The sequence below is a fragment of the Hetaerina americana genome, unplaced genomic scaffold (genome assembly GCF_022747635.1).
Source record: "Hetaerina americana unplaced genomic scaffold, ioHetAmer1.1.p SCAF_9, whole genome shotgun sequence".
Lineage (NCBI taxonomy): Eukaryota > Metazoa > Arthropoda > Insecta > Odonata > Calopterygidae > Hetaerina > Hetaerina americana.
The window spans coordinates 11,019,892-11,041,038 of NW_027287538.1; the positions used below are offsets into that span (position 1 = coordinate 11,019,892).

At 36.3% G+C, this 21,147-nt stretch overlaps 2 protein-coding genes across 3 annotated transcripts in view; both read left to right on the top strand.

Moving 5' to 3' along the window:
• The first annotated feature begins 2,885 nt into the window (after window positions 1-2,885).
• LOC139698816 (mitochondrial tRNA-specific 2-thiouridylase 1) lies at window positions 2,886-14,240 on the top strand. 2 transcript variants are annotated; one of them, XM_071597741.1, is made up of 8 exons: window positions 2,886-2,912; window positions 3,125-3,218; window positions 4,046-4,211; window positions 6,547-6,731; window positions 6,819-7,045; window positions 7,127-7,294; window positions 9,129-9,353; window positions 14,041-14,240. In XM_071597741.1, exons 2-8 carry the CDS (start codon window positions 3,137-3,139, stop codon window positions 14,155-14,157), a joined length of 1,170 nt encoding a protein of 389 aa, XP_071453842.1. In that variant the 5' UTR covers window positions 2,886-2,912; window positions 3,125-3,136; the 3' UTR covers window positions 14,158-14,240. The 2 variants fall into 2 exon arrangements, with proteins under 2 accessions (XP_071453842.1, XP_071453843.1); XM_071597742.1 differs by lacking the exons at window positions 2,886-2,912; window positions 9,129-9,353 and having other exon boundaries at window positions 2,964-3,218.
• Window positions 14,241-17,533: 3,293 nt separating this feature from the next.
• LOC139698628 (protein phosphatase 1 regulatory subunit 21) overlaps window positions 17,534-21,147 on the top strand; it is a 46,165-nt gene continuing 42,551 nt past the window's right edge. Inside the window, exons 1-2 of the mRNA XM_071597479.1 lie at window positions 17,534-17,874; window positions 20,325-20,393. Of these exons, the coding sequence (XP_071453580.1) occupies window positions 17,812-17,874; window positions 20,325-20,393 (132 nt within the window). The 5' untranslated portion in view covers window positions 17,534-17,811. The remainder of the gene's footprint in view (window positions 17,875-20,324; window positions 20,394-21,147) is intronic.

The window sequence follows — 21,147 nt, forward strand, 5'->3', positions numbered from 1 at the left end:
CCATGACGCACACATCATCGATGACCGAGGCAGTGTTTGTAGCAATTAACCTTCAGCAAGCTAACCAGGTCATTTCAACCGCAATTTTCTCGATTATGATTTGCGCTCATTGCTTTCAAAAGGACGGAAAAATGAAGTATTTATTTACACGCAATAATGAGGTTATTCTAAATATTTTTGTTGCGCCTATAACAGCCACACTTACCTGAAGATCGTACAGTGTAAGAAAATTAGCAATAAAGTAGTTATATAATTTAATAAAATGATTTTCCTGAACCCTAGTGAAAACTCTAGTATAAATTAAGCTCCCTTTCATTTTATTCTTGCTAAATAGAAATTTGCCAGGCCCAGATATCAAGTGCCCCCTTCTTCCATTGTATGTCCTTAACAGTTCATAATCTATGATTACATTGGGATCTTCCTAATCCTTAGACATATTTTTAGGTTACTTCGGCCCTTAATTAAGGTGAACACGGAAAACTTCCAAGAAAATGGACTCATGTAAATGGGGAATATTTCAATATTACTCCTTGTTATTTTTGTCAAAAAAGTTGTCGATTCCATTTTTTTCAACCACGGGTAATCATTAAATAATCAGCTTAATTGCTTCGCGGTCTACTTGGAACATCGCCGTTGTGTACGTATAATTGAAACATCTTTTAGATGCTCCGTTATTTCAAGAAATGCATTGTTTTCTGACGATTATGATGTTGACAATGCGTTCAAGTGGACTGAAAAATTTTAAGGACATTTCATTATTCATTCCAGTAAAATGCTATCGTTGAATATACGAGAAAGTCAAAGAATTTTAGCTATCGCTAAGGTGATTGTGACTCAAATTTTCGCATCACCGATGATGAACAACACCGAAAATATATTCTTAAAAATGGTAATTTCAGTGCACTTTTTCGGATATTATGCTTAGAAAACATTTGTCTAAATTCTATGGAGGTTCGCCGTTACTTTCTCTCATATAATGCGCGCACATATAAACGATTCCTTCTCAGTTTCGCCTTCGTATTTGAACCACAAAAAATGTTTCGAACCTATTTGTACATATGAGGGTAGGCTGAAAACTAATGCACACATGCTTGTAGACAACAAATAATATCACCTTCAGAAAGACTTCTATTAGCATGTGGAAGTAACATTCCCCCTTTACACGCATGTGCAGGTTTGAGGTCGTTACATTCATCCAGTGTACTTTGAGAAGCGGAAGTATGGAGGCGTGTTCTAGTGCTATGTCAACGCGAGTTAAACCGCGTGCTGTTATCGCATTTTTAACTGCTGAAGAAGCGACTCCTACTGAGATTCAACGTCGTTTTAAGGATTCTTATGGTGATGATTCTGTTGATAGGTCTTTTGCAAATCGATGGGTAGTAAAATTTCGTGGTTGCGAGCCTGGAAAAGCCATAATTGTTGATGAAACACGCAGCGAACGCCCGATCACTGTATTTGATTCAAAATGACCGGCGAATCACTCAAAAGCGCATCGCAAACCATATTATAATATCCAAGGAACGTGTCGGCTTCATTATTGAACAATTGGAATACCGTAAAATCTGTGCACGATGGGTCCAGTACGCCGTCTCAAGACAAGAACAAACAAAATCCTCCTTATTCCCCCGATCTTACGCCTTGCAGTTTTTATTTTTTCCTCGACTCAAGAGGCACTTCAAGGGTAATCATTACACCTAGGACGATGAGGGGAAGGCAAAAATTCGATAACACCAAGCTGTTTAACTCGCGTTGACATGCCACGAGACATACTTCCGCTTCTCAAAATACAAAACCAGTTATTTCGACTTCCATTCATAAACTTTTGTAAGCATAAACATATTTATCTACTTATCTGTCCTATTGATTCCTTACTGCATAGATTCTTCCTAGTTGTCTATACTATTGACATTTTCCAAAAGGTTTCGGAGGAGAGGTAGGTAACCTAGCATGCGAGCCTCATGTGCTTATTCTCATTTATCAAAAATGTAGACCATTGAGACATCATAAAACTTTATTGTAGGCGTATTCAATCAAAAATGATGGCCAGAACTTCACTGGTGGGGGTAAATATGAGGAGTGATAAAAGATAAGTAGGATAGAGTAGCAATGACGAATTTCAAATTAAAGCATAGAACAAATTATGAAAATCTCTAAAATGGACAGTGAAAATTTTTATCTGATTGCTAAAATAAATTAGCATTAAAAAATTCCAAATAAAAAATGAAGTGCACTAAAAGGACTTGCCTATTTCAGAAGAATCCATTAAAAAGTAAATTGCTTTCAAAATATGATTCCAAATTAAAAATGAGTGCCCGTAAAAAAGGAGGCAATTTTAAGGTTCAAAGTCGTACAATACTGTATTAGAAGTTATTATATTTGTCAGTCCCTCATGATGTCATTTTTGTTATTTCTTTTGAATATTTCGATTTTAAGTTTACATTGGTAAACATCAAAAATGAAAACAATATGTACAGAGAGATTACTTATATTTTTAGTAAGTTCCATAAATATTATCACATTTTAACACAGAAGTTAGGACCTGCATTTGTAGTACAGGAATCTTTAGCGAATAATCCTTGGATTACACCTGGTCGGATAAATATGTATTTCGGCTCTATATGCCCGCGGAAAAGGATTTATTTCGTACCACTCCCCATTATTCATATTTATGAAAGTAGGCTCAATCGAAATATTCACAATTTGAAGCTTTTTCACTTCTCATTCTTGCTATCAAAAATAATTTCTTCATAAGTTTTCATTGAGTTGATACGCTGTCTAGCTATAATTGTGGCTGCAGTCTTGAACGGCATTTTTACAGCTATCAATGGCTTACTTGCACATTTGAAGCGAGCGCCCAAGCGCATTTCGTTGCGTTATACTTACTAGAAAAATTGCCCGGCGTATGGGAAAAGGTATTCTGGAATTTAATGTCTATCAATTAGAGCCTGTGCCTACTGATCCGATTTTATTTGAGCTAAAACGTTAATAACATGATATATTTGTTTTACTTGTAGTGGTGTGAAAATATTTCCTTTTGTTTTTGTGAATTGTCAAATATTTCTTTCGTGTTCTGAAGTTTTTGTTAGCACATTTACCCTTTTTTCGTCATAAATTTGCTTACCAGAAATTTTAATGAATGGCTGCTGTCAAGAGGGTTATTTCAGCAGTGTCTGGAGGAATAGATAGTGCGGTGTCGACTCTTCTATTGAAAAGTAAAGGTAAAGTAATATTGATTCGCATGTTGTCTATTTGTCTGGTGAATTTTCCATTTAGCTGTTATGTGACTGTTATCTGCATTCGGCTGCAACGAAACCAGTTTAATATGGAATGCCAGACAGATATTGATTCACTTAGGAATATTCGGCAAAGGGAATCTCTTCTACAGAAATGCCACTGAATCTTGAATGAAGTAACTACCCCTACATAATCCCAGATATAAGGACCTTTCAATTTCTTAATAAGTGTCATTTAGGCATATTTTTCCCAATGACTTCAGGGTCAAATCCATAATACTTTCCAAGACATCCAGTACCAATTAAATCTTTATTCATCAAAGAGCAGCACTTGCCACTAGAGATGTCGGTAAAAGAAAACCATATAAAGACATGCATTCATTACCTGGGTGAAGAGTGTATGTATGTAATTGTGCATGTATTATGATTTCACTCTTGAGAAGTCCAGTTCAAAATATTCACTTAAAGAATACAAGGAGTTCTAAATCAACCAATCCTGAATTAAATTTTTGAACCCATTATAGCTAGTCTGGCTTGCAATATGGTGGATTGTCTAAAAGATTTTTAAGGTAAGGTTATCCGAATGGTTGAAGGTTTTCGAAAATCTGCATTTGATGATGTCTAACTTATTTCTTGACCATGTATTATGGCTGTGTGTATTACCTCTTAATGCATAGTTATAAATATTATACAGTTGACAGATTCCGTCACATTTATTATCTTCTGAAAGAAATTTATATGTTGATTAATTTGTCTGCTCCCTATTCTGGAAAAAAATTTTATTGTTCTAATATAAATCTTTTTTCAAACAGGATATGAGGTTATTGGTGTATACATGCAAAATTGGGATGTACTTGATGAAAAAGGAGTTTGTTCATCCCAAGACGATATTAGTGATGCAGAATGGATTTGTAAAAAGATTGGGGTGCCATTTCATGTTGTAAATTTTGTGAAAGAGTATTGGCTGGAGGTTTTCAGGTAAATTTGTTTATGTCTCTTAGTGATATCTGGATTAGATTCCAGGTAATGCCTCTGGGCACTGCTAGTGTTAAAACACGAACCCTGGCCCAATATTTGAAATCAGGTCAGAAGGAATGGATAAACTCCTCAGTCAAAAATATAATAACTTAGAAACCTAGGAGTGAAATAGAAAATCACCTTTAATCTTCTTAGTCCAGAGGGTCAAGTATTGGGCTATTGACCTGAGGGCCCAGTTTCAATCATTGAGCACGCCTCTGGGCACCCTCAGCTTCACCTGTGCTGTGCGATTTTTTGGGTAGGAAATCTTCCTAGGAAACCGCAGGTGGCACAAGGAAAGGCACAGGTTCTCCGAGCCCTGATGTGTGCATTTCACGCACCACGTAGTGCTTAGCATTAGGTGAGCTCTACCCTCACCTGTCAAACTGACCTTTATGTTGATTGCTTTGTTTTGTTTTAAAGCATCCCCAAATCAGCATACACTTTTATTCAATCTAACCAATAGGACATAAACACCCTAAATTAAGGTGATGAAACAATCCCAACACCCAAGTCGGGTAATTTTGTGTACAAAACAGAATTTCCTTGGAAGTCATAGTTGGCTCAGGAAAATATCTACCCACGTGTGTATTTTATATTCTATTAGGCTTAGTATGCTGAAGGTTCTGCACTCAACTATAAAACTAACTTTTTGAGATGATTACAGTAATATTTTACCCTATTGCATGACCGCCTTTTATATTTAGAGCAAATTTCTTGCCTCACAGCCATTTATGTTCCATATCAGTTTCGTAATTTCCAGTTCACTTTGAGGAACACTTATCAGTATTAAGTATGGATGCAATGTGTAATAGCTTTGAGGGGGTGGGGGCAAATCAAACTGTCGTTCAACCCACAAAGCAAGTTAAATCTTATCAGCAGCCATGTGTATCACCAAAGATACCCTGTTTAAAATTCTTTACTGACACCTTAGCAATATTCATTAAACTGGGCACTTTATCATTCAGTGGTTACATAGAAATTCCTAAGTTAGGGAAAATTTTTCCCAGTCAGTCTCCTGCAGAGAAATGACTTTTTTTAATAAAATAAAAATTTGAAAAAAAAGGAAAGGCCTAAAGGTGGGAAAATGTAGTTCAAACTAAGTAGTATTAACTTATTAACTTTCAAAAGTAGTTTCTCACAATCTTTTTGGAATGAAATAGCACATGAAATAACAAATAAAATATAATCTTAGTAAATTATAGTAATATGGACTAGGAAGTAAAAATAAGTGAAATTTAACATAAAATTAATAATATCTTACTTTTTATTAAGATTCACAGCTCCCCTTATTTCTTGCTTTACTGATGAGAAGATTAAGAGTTTTTCCGATCAGAAATATGTTTAGGAGTTCATAATTTATTACTATGTCATGGTTATGATTATTTGAATATCCATAATTTGCATGTTTACTTTATCTTTTAGCCTGTTAAACACCCAATTTTACAATAGTTTTAATGCACGTAATAATTCTAGTGAACCCATGTCATGAGTAACCAGTTACTTCAACTTTTGCATGAACACTCAAGTTCTGGGGAAAATGGAGTGGAATAGCCTGGGTCCTGAAGTGTTAAATTTTTATTAGTTAGTTAAAGATAGGTTGTCGATGGACACCATCTAAACACCCCTAAATTTTTTAACCTCCTCTAATAAGCCACAACCTGATACCCATATAATTAACAATTCCATATACATTTGGCCTCCTTTCATTCCATCCAGAATGCCAATTCTTTTCCTTCTCTACCATGCTTGCTAAATGTTCTCTCCTCTATCACAGTCTTTAATATTCATTCCCAATCAAAGTGCCTTTCTCCTACCTTTCTTGGCACCTTTGGATATCTCCAAAAACCCTCTCTCCACCTCCAACATGCTTATTCATTTTTTTTTCCTTTCCATCTTTATTCACACCTTTCCTTTCACCTTTCCGGGCCTCTCTTCCTACTTCAATGACCAATTTTCCACACCATACAAAACCACACTCCATATTAGAGTTTTCAGTGATCCTTTCTTTTCTAAGCAATCGTACCTAAAATCCCTTTGACCAACCTCTTTACCCTCCTGAAAGGTTCTTTGCCTAGTATAATACTTCATCTAATGTCCAGATGCAACAAATCTCTGGACAAACAAATGCATGATTATTATTGTAAGTTTTTCTTTGAGCTTGGGGTCACAGACTACTGCACTCCTTACCTCTAACTGACATGAATAAAAGTACCCTTAGAAGCTATATTTATAAAAATTGTGAAAAATATTCACTGGTGAGGATCGTTTAAAATAATTTGAAAATTTTTTATAGCTGTCTGATTAATGATTATGAATCCGGCCTTACACCAAATCCAGATATAATGTGCAATAGACACATAAAATTTGAAGCATTTTATAAGCATGCCATTGAAGAACTAGGAGGTGAAGCCATTTCTACTGGACATTATGCTCGCACAACTTTTGGTGAATATCTGCAAAAGTTCGATTCAACTGAAGGTATTCAAAATTGAAAATATTTCCAATTAGTTTTGGTGAATTCTGATTTGTACACAGGTCATAATAAGGGTTTTTCCCCCCTGCTAGGTGTGCATCTACTGAAAGCCAATGACAGAAAGAAAGACCAGACTTTCTTTCTTAGCCAGATATCTCAGAATGCTCTACAGAGGAGCATATTTCCTTTGGGCTGCTTGGACAAGAGTACTGTGAAAAAAATTGCAGGCGAAGGAAATTTAACGCCATTGCTAAAAAAGAAGGAGAGCATGGGAATTTGTTTCATTGGGTCCAGAAATTTTCAGGAATTCATATCAGAGGTGTGATGAAATCTGCTGGATGTATTGATAATGGAAATGCTGTTTTAATTAAAATGAATAAAGGCAATTTAATGTCAACAGTACATCAATACTCATCCTGGAAATTTCATTGATATTGAGACTGCAAAGATAGTTGGGAAACACAAAGGAATACATCAGTGGACCATTGGACAGCGTTGCCGAATCGGAGGGTGCAAAGAACCATATTTTGTGATAGATAAAGATTCTTCAACTCAAGATATCTTGGTGGTAAGTGAGTCACTGAGTACATTTGGTTTCAACTTTATTTTTTGTTTTTTTTTATATAACCCCGGTCAAGTTATTCGTTTCTCCGAAGAGCATTTCTTAAATTATTTTCTGTAGTAAAACTTAGTGTATGGTATTGAAAACCTGTCAGTCCTCTTGGATGCAAATTGTATTTTTGGCATAACTAGTTAATTGATCTAGGCCTGGGGCGGTACAAATGTTGTTAGCATAAGATAGCTTTGCACCAATTCAACACAGGAGTGCCATATATATTTGAGTATAAGTTAGTTCAAATGCATGTTGAAGAGTACTTTCTGTCTAAAGTATATTATTCAAATGCTGGCTCAAGTGTAAGTGTAAAATATATTGCAAAAATAATACATAATATAAATAGCATGTATAATAAATACCTACAAAACTTAGTTTTGTAACCCCTAGAAAAAATGAATTCATTGAGATTCATGCAGAAATAATCAATTTATATTGTCCAAAGATTTGTCGTACAAATAAAGGACAAGCCAAAGAAAGTTATTCAGTTGCAAATTATAATTGCAGTTATTCCTCGACAGAGTAGAACATATGTTTTAGCAGATATTCACTAGGTTTTTTTTAAAGTGATATTTGATTGAGATTCCTCACATTGTTAGGTCACTTATTAAAATTTTAAAAGATAAAAGAAAGAGGCCCCAGCGCTGCATTTTTAGTTCCTACAAATGATTTGTGCTGGTTTTTAGAGGTTCTGGTGTTATAAGTATGATAATTTTCATTGCTATTTTGAAATAAAATGTTGCATTTAACACTGATGATTGTTGTATATATGTACGTACATACATGGGAGAGGCAGAATGTGAAGCTTTTAAAAGAGGGAGTGACAGGGTGCATTGCACGTTATTCCAACAGCCCTTTTTTGTGTTTTAAATATCGTACTGGCTTCTGGTGAGGAACTACAGCAAATGACACTGTACATAACGTGTGCAGAGAAATAACCATAATACACAGCTGTTAGGGCATCATTACTAACGGTGTGCCTGAGCGCTGTGATGAGAAAACAAATGGAGCTTAATTTATAAAGTAACTTGGTAATATGAGCATCCCATGATAATTTACTACCTAATTCAATGTCCAGGAAGCAAGAACTGGTATCTTATGGTATCAATTTCCCATCAATATTGATGATATTGTGATAGTTAGTGATATGTTAGCTTTTAGCTTATTTTTGTGAGTAAATTATGCTGTAGACCAACTCTTTTGAAAAAGTGCTCAATTCATTTTATTGATGTAAAATTGATTTTTGTTAAAGTTGATAATCAATCAAGATATTATCTTAAATTAGATTAGCATGAGGAAAAATGAAATCACCTATTTTGTTTATTCTTTTAATGGAATGTGTCTCAAACTTAACAATGTGTGGACATCCATCTAAAAGAGGTAATTTTGGCTTATTTAAATATTTTAGTTGATATTTTTAATTACTCTGTAAAAATTAACTTTTATCCTTTCCTTGATTTAGCAAGATATTTAAATGGCATTAAGATATTATGCATGCTATTTTTCTTGTGGGTTTCATAAGTCACATCCATGATTTTTTGCCATAAAATTTTAACCAAAAGCAGTCATTTATTTTAAGGTAAATGCTGCTTCATGCTAATTACCATAAGAGGAATATCATTTACAATGGCATAGTTGGATAAAATGTTCTCTCATTGTACGAAATTTTCCATTTCAATTAGTATGTAATAATAGAACTAATTTATTTTGGCATTTTCCATTTGATTAGCCATCAATTGTAATATCTTTAAAAATGGCTTTTAGCTGTAAAATTTTATCTGTTTTTCAGGCATCAGGGACTTGTCATCCCTCTCTTTACACGGAGTTTGTTATGACTGATAAACCCCATTGGATCCATTCTCCTCCTCTGCCACTTGTTGTAAATGGAGTACTTACTTGTGATTTTCGATTCCAGCATGCTCATGAACTAACCAAATGCCAAGTGTGCCTCACCCACAGTGATAAACTCATCATTCATTTATCGAAACCATTGAGAGCCATTTCTCCTGGTCAGGTATGAATTTATCCATGATGCTAATTTTCTCTCTTTGTTTGATATGTGCTTGTATTAAATTTGAATTACAGCCATTATTCTATTTAGGGTGCAACAGAAACAGCTCTGTGATTTGAAATGTTACTATTGTCTATGTAATTAAAATAAAATAATCTATCAGTCAGCCAAAGTATTACCTGATATAATCAAAATATGACAATTCTATCAAATATTTAAGTCCTGGGTGCTTCAAATGACTTTTTTGCATGTAAACTGATGATTATAATTGTGTTTAAATCTGGTTGGCTTCCTCACATGCCTAAGAGTGGATGGTTAGTGATCAACTACTTTATCCAAAAGATTTATCATTGAGAAAAAAATTAGTCGTGGATTACTCTGGCTACATGACATTGTAAAATACTACATGACATTTGGGAAAGGTATGCACACACTTTGTTAAATTCATGAATTTGAGTATGCAGAGAGGAAAGGGTAATCCCTGAGTTATGGATAAAATTTACCAAAATACATATTATTCTGTGCATCACAGTTTGCTTTAAAAATCTAAACATAAAGCAAAATGTATTCTGTTTATTGGATGAATGATGAACTTGAGTCTCCCATATAAAAATAAACTCAGGAATATTTTACCGAGAACCTTTTTAATGGATTTTGTTTGGCTCTTAAAAGATGCAATTAAATTTTGATTCAGGTGAATAATATATCATCTGTCATTTTTCTGCATTAATGTTAATGCTGTTAGCTGCACACCATAGTGCTATTTTCTGCAGTACTTGTTCACTTTTACATTCAATGTAGTGTAAGGATTCATTAGATAATATGATATTAGTATCATCAGTAAAAAGAATTGCTTGGAGGCTATTGACAGAGCTAAAGTAATGAGGTAATTCATATGTGTGAGCAAGGATCAATATTCAAACCTAATTTGTCCCCTGTGGTACCCCAATTTTCACATTGTTACTGTGAGATAAACACTGCAGGCCATTGTGTTTAATGCAACTGTGCAACTTATTTGCATAAATATGATTTAATCCAATCAAATGCTAGCTCACGTATGCCATATCTATTAAATTTATTGAGCAATACTTGATGATAAATAAAATCAAAAGCTTTGAAGAAATCCAGAAATAGTTCCAGTGTCTCAATTCCCTGATCAAGTGATGTTAATAACTAAGTCATTACAGTATGCATGGCAAAGTTAACAGATCTGTTGGCTCCAAAAAAATGCTGACCTATAGCTAGAATGTTTGCCTAAAAGAAATTTAAGCAAATGACTGTCTGAATGGTCTCTAAAATCCTAGTGAATTGGTTAATTAGGCTGATTGGTCAGTACTTGTGAACTTCAGCTGATTTGCCTTTTCTGTTATAAATAATTTGCAATTTAGGAGATTTTAAGGTATTCATAATCCAAGAGTTTCTTTAATTAGATGTAACAGTAGGGCTCTGTCTAAGGCATTTGAAAGCAGAACAATATTAAATGTAATATCATTAAGACCTGGTACATCTTTATGAGAAAAAATTTTAATTGTGACATTCAGCTCATTTCCCAAACAAGAATCAAGAAGTATAGGGTTATCTCTGTCACTAGAGAGGTCAATGTGATGAAGACCCTTTTGCTTGAGTTTAACCAAAAAATGGTTTATAAAAGGGATGCGATGATTTCTGGGGCATTCGTTAGAGTTCTAGAATAATCTCAGAGAACCAAAGATTTATCAGTTTTTCCCCATGATTCTTTGATTTTGTTTGTAGAATTGAAGATTCTGGTGTTAATTTTTTTTTGAATTTGCTTTATATTGCTTATGTTGATGTTTCAGATTTTTGTAATCTGCCAGTAATTCCATATAATTGCTTTTGCAAAATGTGTTTTCACATCTAGAGAAAACTGACTCAATTATAATAATAGAACCCCAAAGAAAAAGCTGCATTGGAGTAGAAAAAGAACTAACCATCAACTTGTCAAACTTCACATTAAATGGTATGTCATCATATAAATCACTCCAAACTCAGGTCCAACTATGTTGATGAAATCAATCTTCTTTATTTCACTGAAATTCCTTTTGGGTTGATGATTGGTAGGAAAATTGAAAAAAGAAGATTTTTAGCAAGAAGGTGATAGGAGGGAAATTGATTGTTTTAAATTTTATGAGTGTTTGTGAATGAAAAATGTGTATGTATGTGTGTAATTCCGTACATATACATCAGATGGCCCCCTTTTTTTTGTTCTAAATGTCCTATTTTTGTCTTGCACTCCTCCCATCCTTTACCTCCATTAACTCTTAATATTCAATATAACTGCATATTGTGTGAATTGCCAGCACGCTTTATCCTTGCAGCAGATGCTGTCAGCCAGAACAAATGTGCTCATTTCCTAATTGGTTTTATTTTTGGAACAATTCCACTTCTTCTGGTGACCAAGCAATGCCTGTCATATTGTTGTGGGCTCATTGTTCTCTTTGAAAAAGAGTCCTCCCTTGCCACCAACCATGGACCATGGACCAATGTCCATGCTACTGATACTATGTGGCAGAAGTCATGGGAATGAGTGAAGGCTACCTCATTTAACATTATACATGTAGCATAACATCCATGAATTGTCGCAAGGGGCGTTCCTATGGTGCGACACAAAGGGTATCGGGGAAAGTCAGAGTAACTACACCGAGTCTTACCCAAACAATCGTTTATTATACAACATACAGTTATAATGCACCATTTACAAAGGTATACGCAACTTATGGATGGCTAGACCCTCAGTAAACCAACGCGCGTCCGTCGGGAAGGAAGGGAGTATGGCAGGGCGGACGCGGTCACGACACGCATAACCTAGGCAGAGCCCCCGTCCGTAGGGAAGGAAGGGTGTATGGCAGGGCGGACGCGGTCACGACACGCATAACCTAGGCAGAGCCCTCGTCCGTCGGGAAGGAAGGGTGTATGGCAGGGCGGACGCGATCACGACACGCATAACCTAGGCAGAGCCCCCGTCCGTCGGGAAGGAAGGGTGTATGGCAGGGCGGACGCGGTCACGACACGCGTAACCTAGGCAGAGCCCTCGTCCGTCGGGAAGGAAGGGAGTATGGCAGGGCGGACGCGATCACGACACGCATAACCTAGGCAGAGCCCTCGTCCGTCGGGAAGGAAGGGTGTATGGCAGGGCGGACGCGGTCACGACACGCATAACCTAGGCAGAGCCCTCGTCCGTCGGGAAGGAAGGGAGTATGGCAGGGCGGACGCGGTCACGACGAACGTAACCTAGGCAGAGCCCTCGTCCGTCGGGAAGGAAGGGTGTATGGCAGGGCGGACGCGGTCACAACACGCATAACCTAGGCAGAGCCCTCGTCCGTCGGGAAGGAAGGGAGTATGGCAGGGCGGACGCGGTCACGACACGCATAACCTAGGCAGAGCCCCCGTCCGTAGGGAAGGAAGGGTGTATGGCAGGGCGGACGCGGTCACGACACGCATAACCTAGGCAGAGCCCTCGTCCGTCGGGAAGGAAGGGTGTATGGCAGGGCGGACGCGATCACGACACGCATAACCTAGGCAGAGCCCCCGTCCGTCGGGAAGGAAGGGTGTATGGCAGGGCGGACGCGGTCACGACACGCGTAACCTAGGCAGAGCCCTCGTCCGTCGGGAAGGAAGGGAGTATGGCAGGGCGGACGCGATCACGACACGCATAACCTAGGCAGAGCCCTGGTCCGTCGGGAAGGAAGGGTGTATGGCAGGGCGGACGCGATCACGACACGCATAACCTAGGCAGAGCCCTCGTCCGTCGGGAAGGAAGGGAGTATGGCAGGGCGGACGCGGTCACGACGAACGTAACCTAGGCAGAGCCCTCGTCCGTCGGGAAGGAAGGGTGTATGGCAGGGCGGACGCGGTCACAACACGCATAACCTAGGCAGAGCCCTCGTCCGTCGGGAAGGAAGGGAGTATGGCAGGGCGGACGCGGTCACGACGAACGTAACCTAGGCAGAGCCCTCGTCCGAAGTTGAGTCAGAAATAGGGCACGCTGTCGCGACAAGCGCAACATAGCCGAAGCATCGTGCTCTACCGGTCACCGCCAGATAACCAACTGACCTCTTTTCGCCCCGCGATCAGGGCTTTTATACCCAATTTAGGAGCCGGGGGAGGAAAACTCTTGAAACATTGTGTCTTTGGTCGTTATGGGTATTCGGAGCAGCCAGGAAAGGAGTACCATGTCGCAAACTTGCGACAAATGATATGGAATCATACGCCAACGATTTCACATCATATATGTTGGACTGTGTTTGCTGCATGATGTACATTATGATTATGAAAAAGCCTCATTCATTTTGACGGCATATGTATATGATCACTCTGAAACTAGCATTTTCCATTAATTGTCTAAAATGCCTTCTTTCAATGCAGATAAAGGTCGACTGTCGTCACACCTTATCCTATCTTTGGGATACAACTATAGTATGGTTTAAATTAAAAATTAAATCAATGCCAGTTGTAGTTGTATCTACATTGCTGTTATAAATTTCACTACTCTTATTGATCCAAAAAAAATTGGATGAAAATATATTTTAATTTATCCATTTGGTGACCTAAAAGTTTGCTGTGCTCTACTTTTGTGTTATTTTTCTGGTAGTTTTAATAGTCATATTTGTATGCTTGGTTAAGGTATTCATTTTTTAAGAATTAAATTTGTAATTATTTTGCATAATTTCAGTATGCTGTGTTGTATCTTGATGAAGAATGCCTAGGAAGTGCAAGAATTCTTAGCCCTGGCCCATCATTACATACTTTAGGTGTGAATTGTAAAAATTTGAACTTGGATCGTAGATGAAACATAGAGATATGTATTGATTTAATATTGAATGTAGGTAAGAGGAAATTATTGTGAAATCATCTGTGATATGTGTATATATATATATATATATATATATATATATATATATATATATATATATATATATATATATATATATATATATATATATTTTTTTTTTTAATGTCTTTTTGAAATTCCCAGCTTCGAATTTAATATAAAGTCAGGTATTATGTACCAATATGGATTATTTATTCATAAATGCCACTAGTGTTGACTCCATTCTTTCAGTTTCAAAGGAAGCTGTTGACTTAATTTTCAACCTATTTGTCATTTTTTCACGTTTGAAACAAATAAATTGGTTAATTGAAAATAAATTGGCCATATTTATTTATTTTCTGTTTACTCAATTTATTGTGATGAATTTGTATGTATTTTTTCTAGAGTTGAAGAAGAAAAATAGGTGCTCTCATTAGCAGGTTTTGTGGGCAAAGATTGCGGGTGTGATTCTGTTCATGTTAATCTGGCTGATGATGTCATGCAGCAGAGGAAATAAGTGCATGAGAGTGGTTAAGATTGGGGGGGTACTTGTACATTAGGTGTTATTCTCATTGACTGATTATAGTTTTGAGAAAGTCCAAGATTATAATTCTGTCTGTCAAGATAAATGCAAATTGTAGCCAATCAATCAAATGGGAAATTGCTTGCTTAATTTAATGGAGGAAAGGGAGCTGGCCTCACATAATGTCTCTCCAAATTACTGTTTGCACCTGTCTATCCTCCAAGTATCACACCCCAAATATTGAGATGGTTTAGTTCCCCTTGCTTTATAGTCTGCTAAGTATCAGTCGGCTTATCCTGTTTTTACATGCTATATTTTATATATATATATATATATATATATATATATATATATATATATATATATATATATATATATATATAATGTATATGAAGTTAGCACTAGTGGACAAAGACGAAAACACAGAAACATACAAAAAAAGAAAAGAAACAAGGTTTCGAATTTTGATGGTCCGAGCCACCTTTCTCAAGGAAGAGAAGGATAGAAATATATATTTTTTATATATATTATTATGTATGCAAAATTATGCTTCTGAAAATATTTTCATAAAAATGTTGAGTTAAAAAGTGAAATTTCTTAATTGAAATGTCTATGATGTTATATGGTTCATAAAAATGACTATTTAGACAATTATTCATGTTTCCAGACTGCTATTCGAGGATATCCAAAAGTGCGCAATAATAATCTTTATTTTTTCACAGATCAAAGGTTTGACTTAAAGCAGGTCATGGTTAAGAGAACATGAAAGTGCAAAACTCAAAAAAAATCCCAATATAAATATATTCATCTAGAATTGAAGAAAGTAGGAGAATTTACTAGAGGTCTGATTTGACAAAATTATGTTTTAGGTGTTTGGGGATCAAGGTTTCATAATGGTTCCCTTCCTTCAAGTGGGCCATGTTTTAAGGGAAGTTTGCCAAAAGCAGTTTAAAGTTTCATGAAAATTCATGCTGTTCAACGCCAGTGATGGTAAAAATATACACTATTAAGTTGATTGTTGCTATTGGGTCCTCAAGTCCTGAGGGCCTTTGGTGTCTCCTTAATGAATGGATGTCCTTTGATCCACTGGTGTGTTTAATCATTTAAAAGGCTTTGGCACTCAAGGAACCTTAAGATTGTTCAACCTTCTTAAATTCAAAAATTTATAGCACTTTTTGATATATTCCCATTTTTCCTCTATCGCATCCAGCTCTCTGTCCTAGCTAATAATTTTCTCTAATGACTGCTGATACTCCTTCGTCCTTCCTGTTAATGCTTCCAAATTCCATGTTCTAAGGTGTCTTTCCAGTTTCATCTTTTTCAATCAAACACTACACTAAATTATTACTATGGTTTGAGTCTGCATCTACTCCTAGGAATCTGCAAATTAATCATGCTGTTCCTATATTTGTGTCTAGCTGTAATATAGTCTAACTTATATCTTCCCGACTTTTCCATACATTTTCCATGTACATTTATGCCTTTTTTGGTGTCTAAACCAAATTTTCATCATGATGTTCCAAATGTTCACTATCTCCTGCATAACTTTATTGCTTTCTCCCTGCGGTCATTTCTTGTTTTTAAACGTAATCCCCTATCTTTCTTCTTTCTCTCGTTTTATTTCAATCCCACATAATTATCAAATATTTTCCCCCAGGAACACCCATAATCTAAGTCCTCTTAACTGATTGTATACACATTGACTTCTTCCTCCCTATAATTGCTTGGTGGCATGTATACCTGAACAATGAATTGTCTAATACATTTCCTAACATTTAAAAAATTATCTCTACAGTATTCTCTAGTAAAATACATTTCTTTCGAATGAATAGCACAATTATTGGGGAGAAGAAACACAACCCTTCTCCTAGTTATGCATGATCATTCAATCAAATAGTAAAAGATTGTGTCCATTACTTGAATTCAATAACTGCCATAGCAGATTTGGTGTTAATAAATCGTGCTAAATGCTCTTTATGTGTGGAAAATTCCTCCCTTAGCAGGTTGGACAATACATATTCTTGAAAATTTTGATTTTATTCTAGAATTACAAATATTGGGAATTTGTTACCAACTCTTCGTCAATTCTTGTAATAATATATTTTTTCGTTGAAAAGATATTTGATTTTATTGTGTGTAAATGCATGTTTATTCAAAGCACCCTCGAAATTGCATTGAATTGGCAGTTTCCGTTTGGAATTTCTTTCATAAATGTGAATTGGTGTGAAACAGAATTGACTGCCAAAATTATTATTTTTTAATAATGGACATTATTAAATAAAGCTAATTATAGCAATCTTCCAATATGAAATTAGAATTCAAATACAAAATAAGGTATTCGCGCTATAAGGTTCCAGTGCACTACACAGTTGCACTTGAGAATTAAGTTTTATGGTGCTTTCTCCGGTTTCCTGAGGTTTAAGGGACAAATGAGAGTTCTAGGAAATAAGTAAATGACGAGTGCTAGTTACCCTAAATCTGTAATGGCGTTCATAAGTGAGACATTATCGAGATGGTACAATTGGAGGGGTTAATTGGACAGTTTAAACTCGGCGCAATTGTTATAATTTAATAGTTTAACTCGGACACCTGCTTCAGACTGGTGATGAAAATTAGGCCACCATTCGAAGATTTTCAACTCTCTGACTCGTTGCTTCGTAAAAACTTTTCCTTGCGATTCCAGTTACGAAACTTACCCATGCGCTCATTATTAGTCTCAATGTGCGCTTTGCACACAAATTTTGCATTCAAATTCCGCACGTCGCTAACTAGCGGTAGATGGCCTTCCTGCCGAGGGGGCGTTCAAAAAAATAAATGAGCTTAAGACCGCGAGTAAAATGAAATTATGGTTAAGGGAATCTTATGTGAAGTAGAAGTATGAGTAACAAATGGTGTAGGGAGAATTGCGTTCACACAACCCTATCAAGTTTTTTAATTATTTCCTCATTCCGTTTTTCATAGCCACTTTTAATTTTTTTCTTATCTTCCGTGAAAATGCCATTCCTTTGACAGAAGTGGTTTTGTTTCTTATAACTTTCAGACTTCTAATGCATAGATATGGCTTTGAAATAATACTTTAGGTTTTGCTGGTCGTATTACTTTATCACGAAATGGAAGGGGTACCCGTGGATTTACAAACAAAGTACCAAAAGCTCGCAGCAGAATATTCTAAGGTGAGTTTTTCAGGGTTAATGAAATTAGATTTGGTTACTGAAGGAAAGGAATTTCACTTGAAATGAACAGTTTTTCCTTTAAAATCGGTCTTTAATCTGACAAATTATGAGCATTGGATGCACATCGAAATTGATAACTGCCTTGTACATGTAATTACAAGTGTTTGGTGAGGTATTTGGATTATCGTTTTAATTATGGAGTGTATTTACAGCAAAGTAGTGAGTGCTTAATGTCAACGGCTCGCGTATTAATAAGCATCTGAATGCTGAAAAAGTCAGCAAATGTGGATTGTGAGTATTTAGAAGTACCCAGCTGGAGTCAATATGGGCTTGAAAAGCTTGTTGAAATCCTTTTAACCCAATCAGTGAATTTGGTGCTTCTAAAGATGCCTTCATTTATCGAAGTCATTATTTATTATGGATATTGGTGCTTTTCTGCATCTTGATAGTGGATATTTTGTAAATAATAACTGTGATTGATAGTACTAATAGTAATGTTCACCCAAAAAATAAATTCAAGTAACAGGATCCAGATCATGAGCATTTACGGTGTGAATTCCGTTTCTAACAGTAATTTTATGAGTTAATCATATCTGAATGGCACCAGGTGTTCTATATTTGTAATAACGAATCTACAATAGCAACTCCAAGAAAATTTGTAGTTCGCGTATTAAGCATACTTTTTTCGTGGCTTTATAATTATATGTACATTATCATTGCCCCAATGAATGGGAATATATTATTCTTGAATTTTCTATATTGCAGGTTTCTGTAGGTGTAATTGTAATCGAAATTTCCTTCAGTTATTATTTTAATCCTTCAGCGTCATAATCAAGAGATATACGGATGGAGAGCTGTGGTGGATGTTGAATGCAATACGATTTGTGTGTACGATATGATGTATGAATACGATATTCACATCCCTATGTTTGTAGACCCCTTTACAATGATAGAGGAACATTAAAACCAGTTGAAATGTATTAAAAGTAAAATGTTGAAAATTAAAGGGTTATCCTCTGCATTAAGTTAGAATTTATACTGATCCTGGCTTAACCAAGTTCACTCCCATATAATAATGTAGTACATATTCATACACTTCTTTGCTTTAGCCATGCCATTTTTTTGTTGCCTTAGACAAGCATTTAAGTTCTGATATAGGTACCCCGCTTACCAGCAACAACTATTCTATCAGGATTTATACAGTTTCCAATCTCTTTATCCATCTTGCCACAGGGGATCGAGATGGTGCGGGGGCTAGCGCACTGGCTTCCCACCCAGAGGGCCCGGGTTCAAATCCCGGCGGTGTTGAATATTTTTCAGAGGTATCTCGATCCCTCCTTGAGGTGCTTTGTGGAGGGCACTTTGAGTGAGTACGCCGTCCGTCGGATGGGACGTTAAACTGCGGACCCCTTGGCGCCTTTCGTAAAGAGTAGGCTAATGCCGACGCCGGGTTTCTCTCCACCCTTCATCCTTTCCTATCCATCCCCTATGGCGCAAATGACCTCAGCTGTCGGTCGCCTCCCCTCAAAACTACTACTACTACCATCTTGCCACATTTCAAAATAATTTTTGCCATGGCACGCAAAATTGCCCTCTAGTTCAATTAGTTTGTCATTTGCAGGAAAAATTTGCTTTGTTTTTTCATGGAATGGATTCTCATTATTCTTTAATATAGTAGTCTATGGCAGTGGTCTATGGTATTATGGTAGTGGTCTATGGCTCCAAGGCATTATTTTCATTGAGCAACCTACTTGAAAAGTAACTAAATAAGCACCCCAAACTGTTCAAGAACATAAGACTAGCAGTCTCAAATATACAAACTGGCATCAGGCCCTACCTGAGTCCTTGATTCCTGGTTGTGACCGTCTTACGAATGGAGGCAGAATTTTCATAAAGCACAAGTAGGATGTGAATTTGAGTAGGAAGCATGTCTCATGCCTGATAATTATCTTAACAACACCAGTCATAACACCATTTCTACCATATAGCTACATAAGTACAGTATTTAGCATCTATTTTAATGATGAATAACTGATCGTAGCAAACTTCCACTTGATAGTATCAAGTGGAAAAGTGGTAAGATCAGTTATTCTGAATGCTCGATTTCCACCACATCATGCCTGAAGCTAATCAATTTGTATTAAAACGATGTTAACTTTGGCCATTCCACATCTAGTGATTTAAATACAGAGCATTGTTCAGAAAGCTTTTATTTCACTGTGAAATTTCATAGTTCTAGTGTTTATTGTAGGTCTCATTTACTCTAGATAATCATCTTTCGCAAATGAGAAATGCTGATGATTGTGCATTCACAATTAATTAAATTTTAAATCTAAAAAAGGAAGCAATGCATAGAAATTGCTATGAAGGTTTAGGCCATGCATTGTTCATGATAACTTCATATAACAGGATAAAAAGTTTTTTTATAATTTTACGTTTTCTTCACTTAGATACGAGCTCAGGCTGCTGTTCTTAAGAAAGCTGTGATAGAGGAGCAGTCCAAAAATGCTGAATTGAAGGTCAGTTGCTGAGCAGTACCCTTGACTCACTCATCTCAAACAACAGCCATTACTTTATCACTGGCTTATTATTCTGATTTCATACATATTATTTCTGTGTGCGTGTATATCTTAAGCAATATTTTAACTGGTGGACACCAATGCAGAAACATTTTCATGACGGCCTGAGAGAATGAATCATGAAATTGGCTACTATTAAGAGATGTGACAATTGATTTTGTAATATGATAATGATACCCTATGTTCTGTGTTATCTTTACCCCTCTGTATGGTGGTGCTTGTTTTTCAAAATTGGAAATGCTTTTTAAATTTGCATTTTAAAACATTGCTGATTTGGTGAGAAAATGATATGCTTCAATCCAATACCTGTGTGGCCATCCCTAAGCCATATCCCAGGGGCACAACTGCGAGTAGGCCTCAAATTATGATTTTAAACCCAAGAAAATGTCATTCCTAGTAGTTCTCTCATTTTCAAATTCCTCTGAAGCAAAAATATCAACCACTTGGGTGTATCTTAGGGTGAAATGGCACCTGGCGATGGGTTGTGCAAGGCCCGTACATGCAGTGTGCCGCTAGGACATGCCCCACCACACAAGACATGGTACCTCAGTGTTACTTTGAATGAGTTAGTATCACTTTCATTTTATTAGATGATATTACTTGGTTGTATAGCCTCATATTAGATGGTATTATGTAGTATAGATAAACTAAATTATGGTGTGGGAGAGTCTTTGAGCACTATGTACTCCCTTTT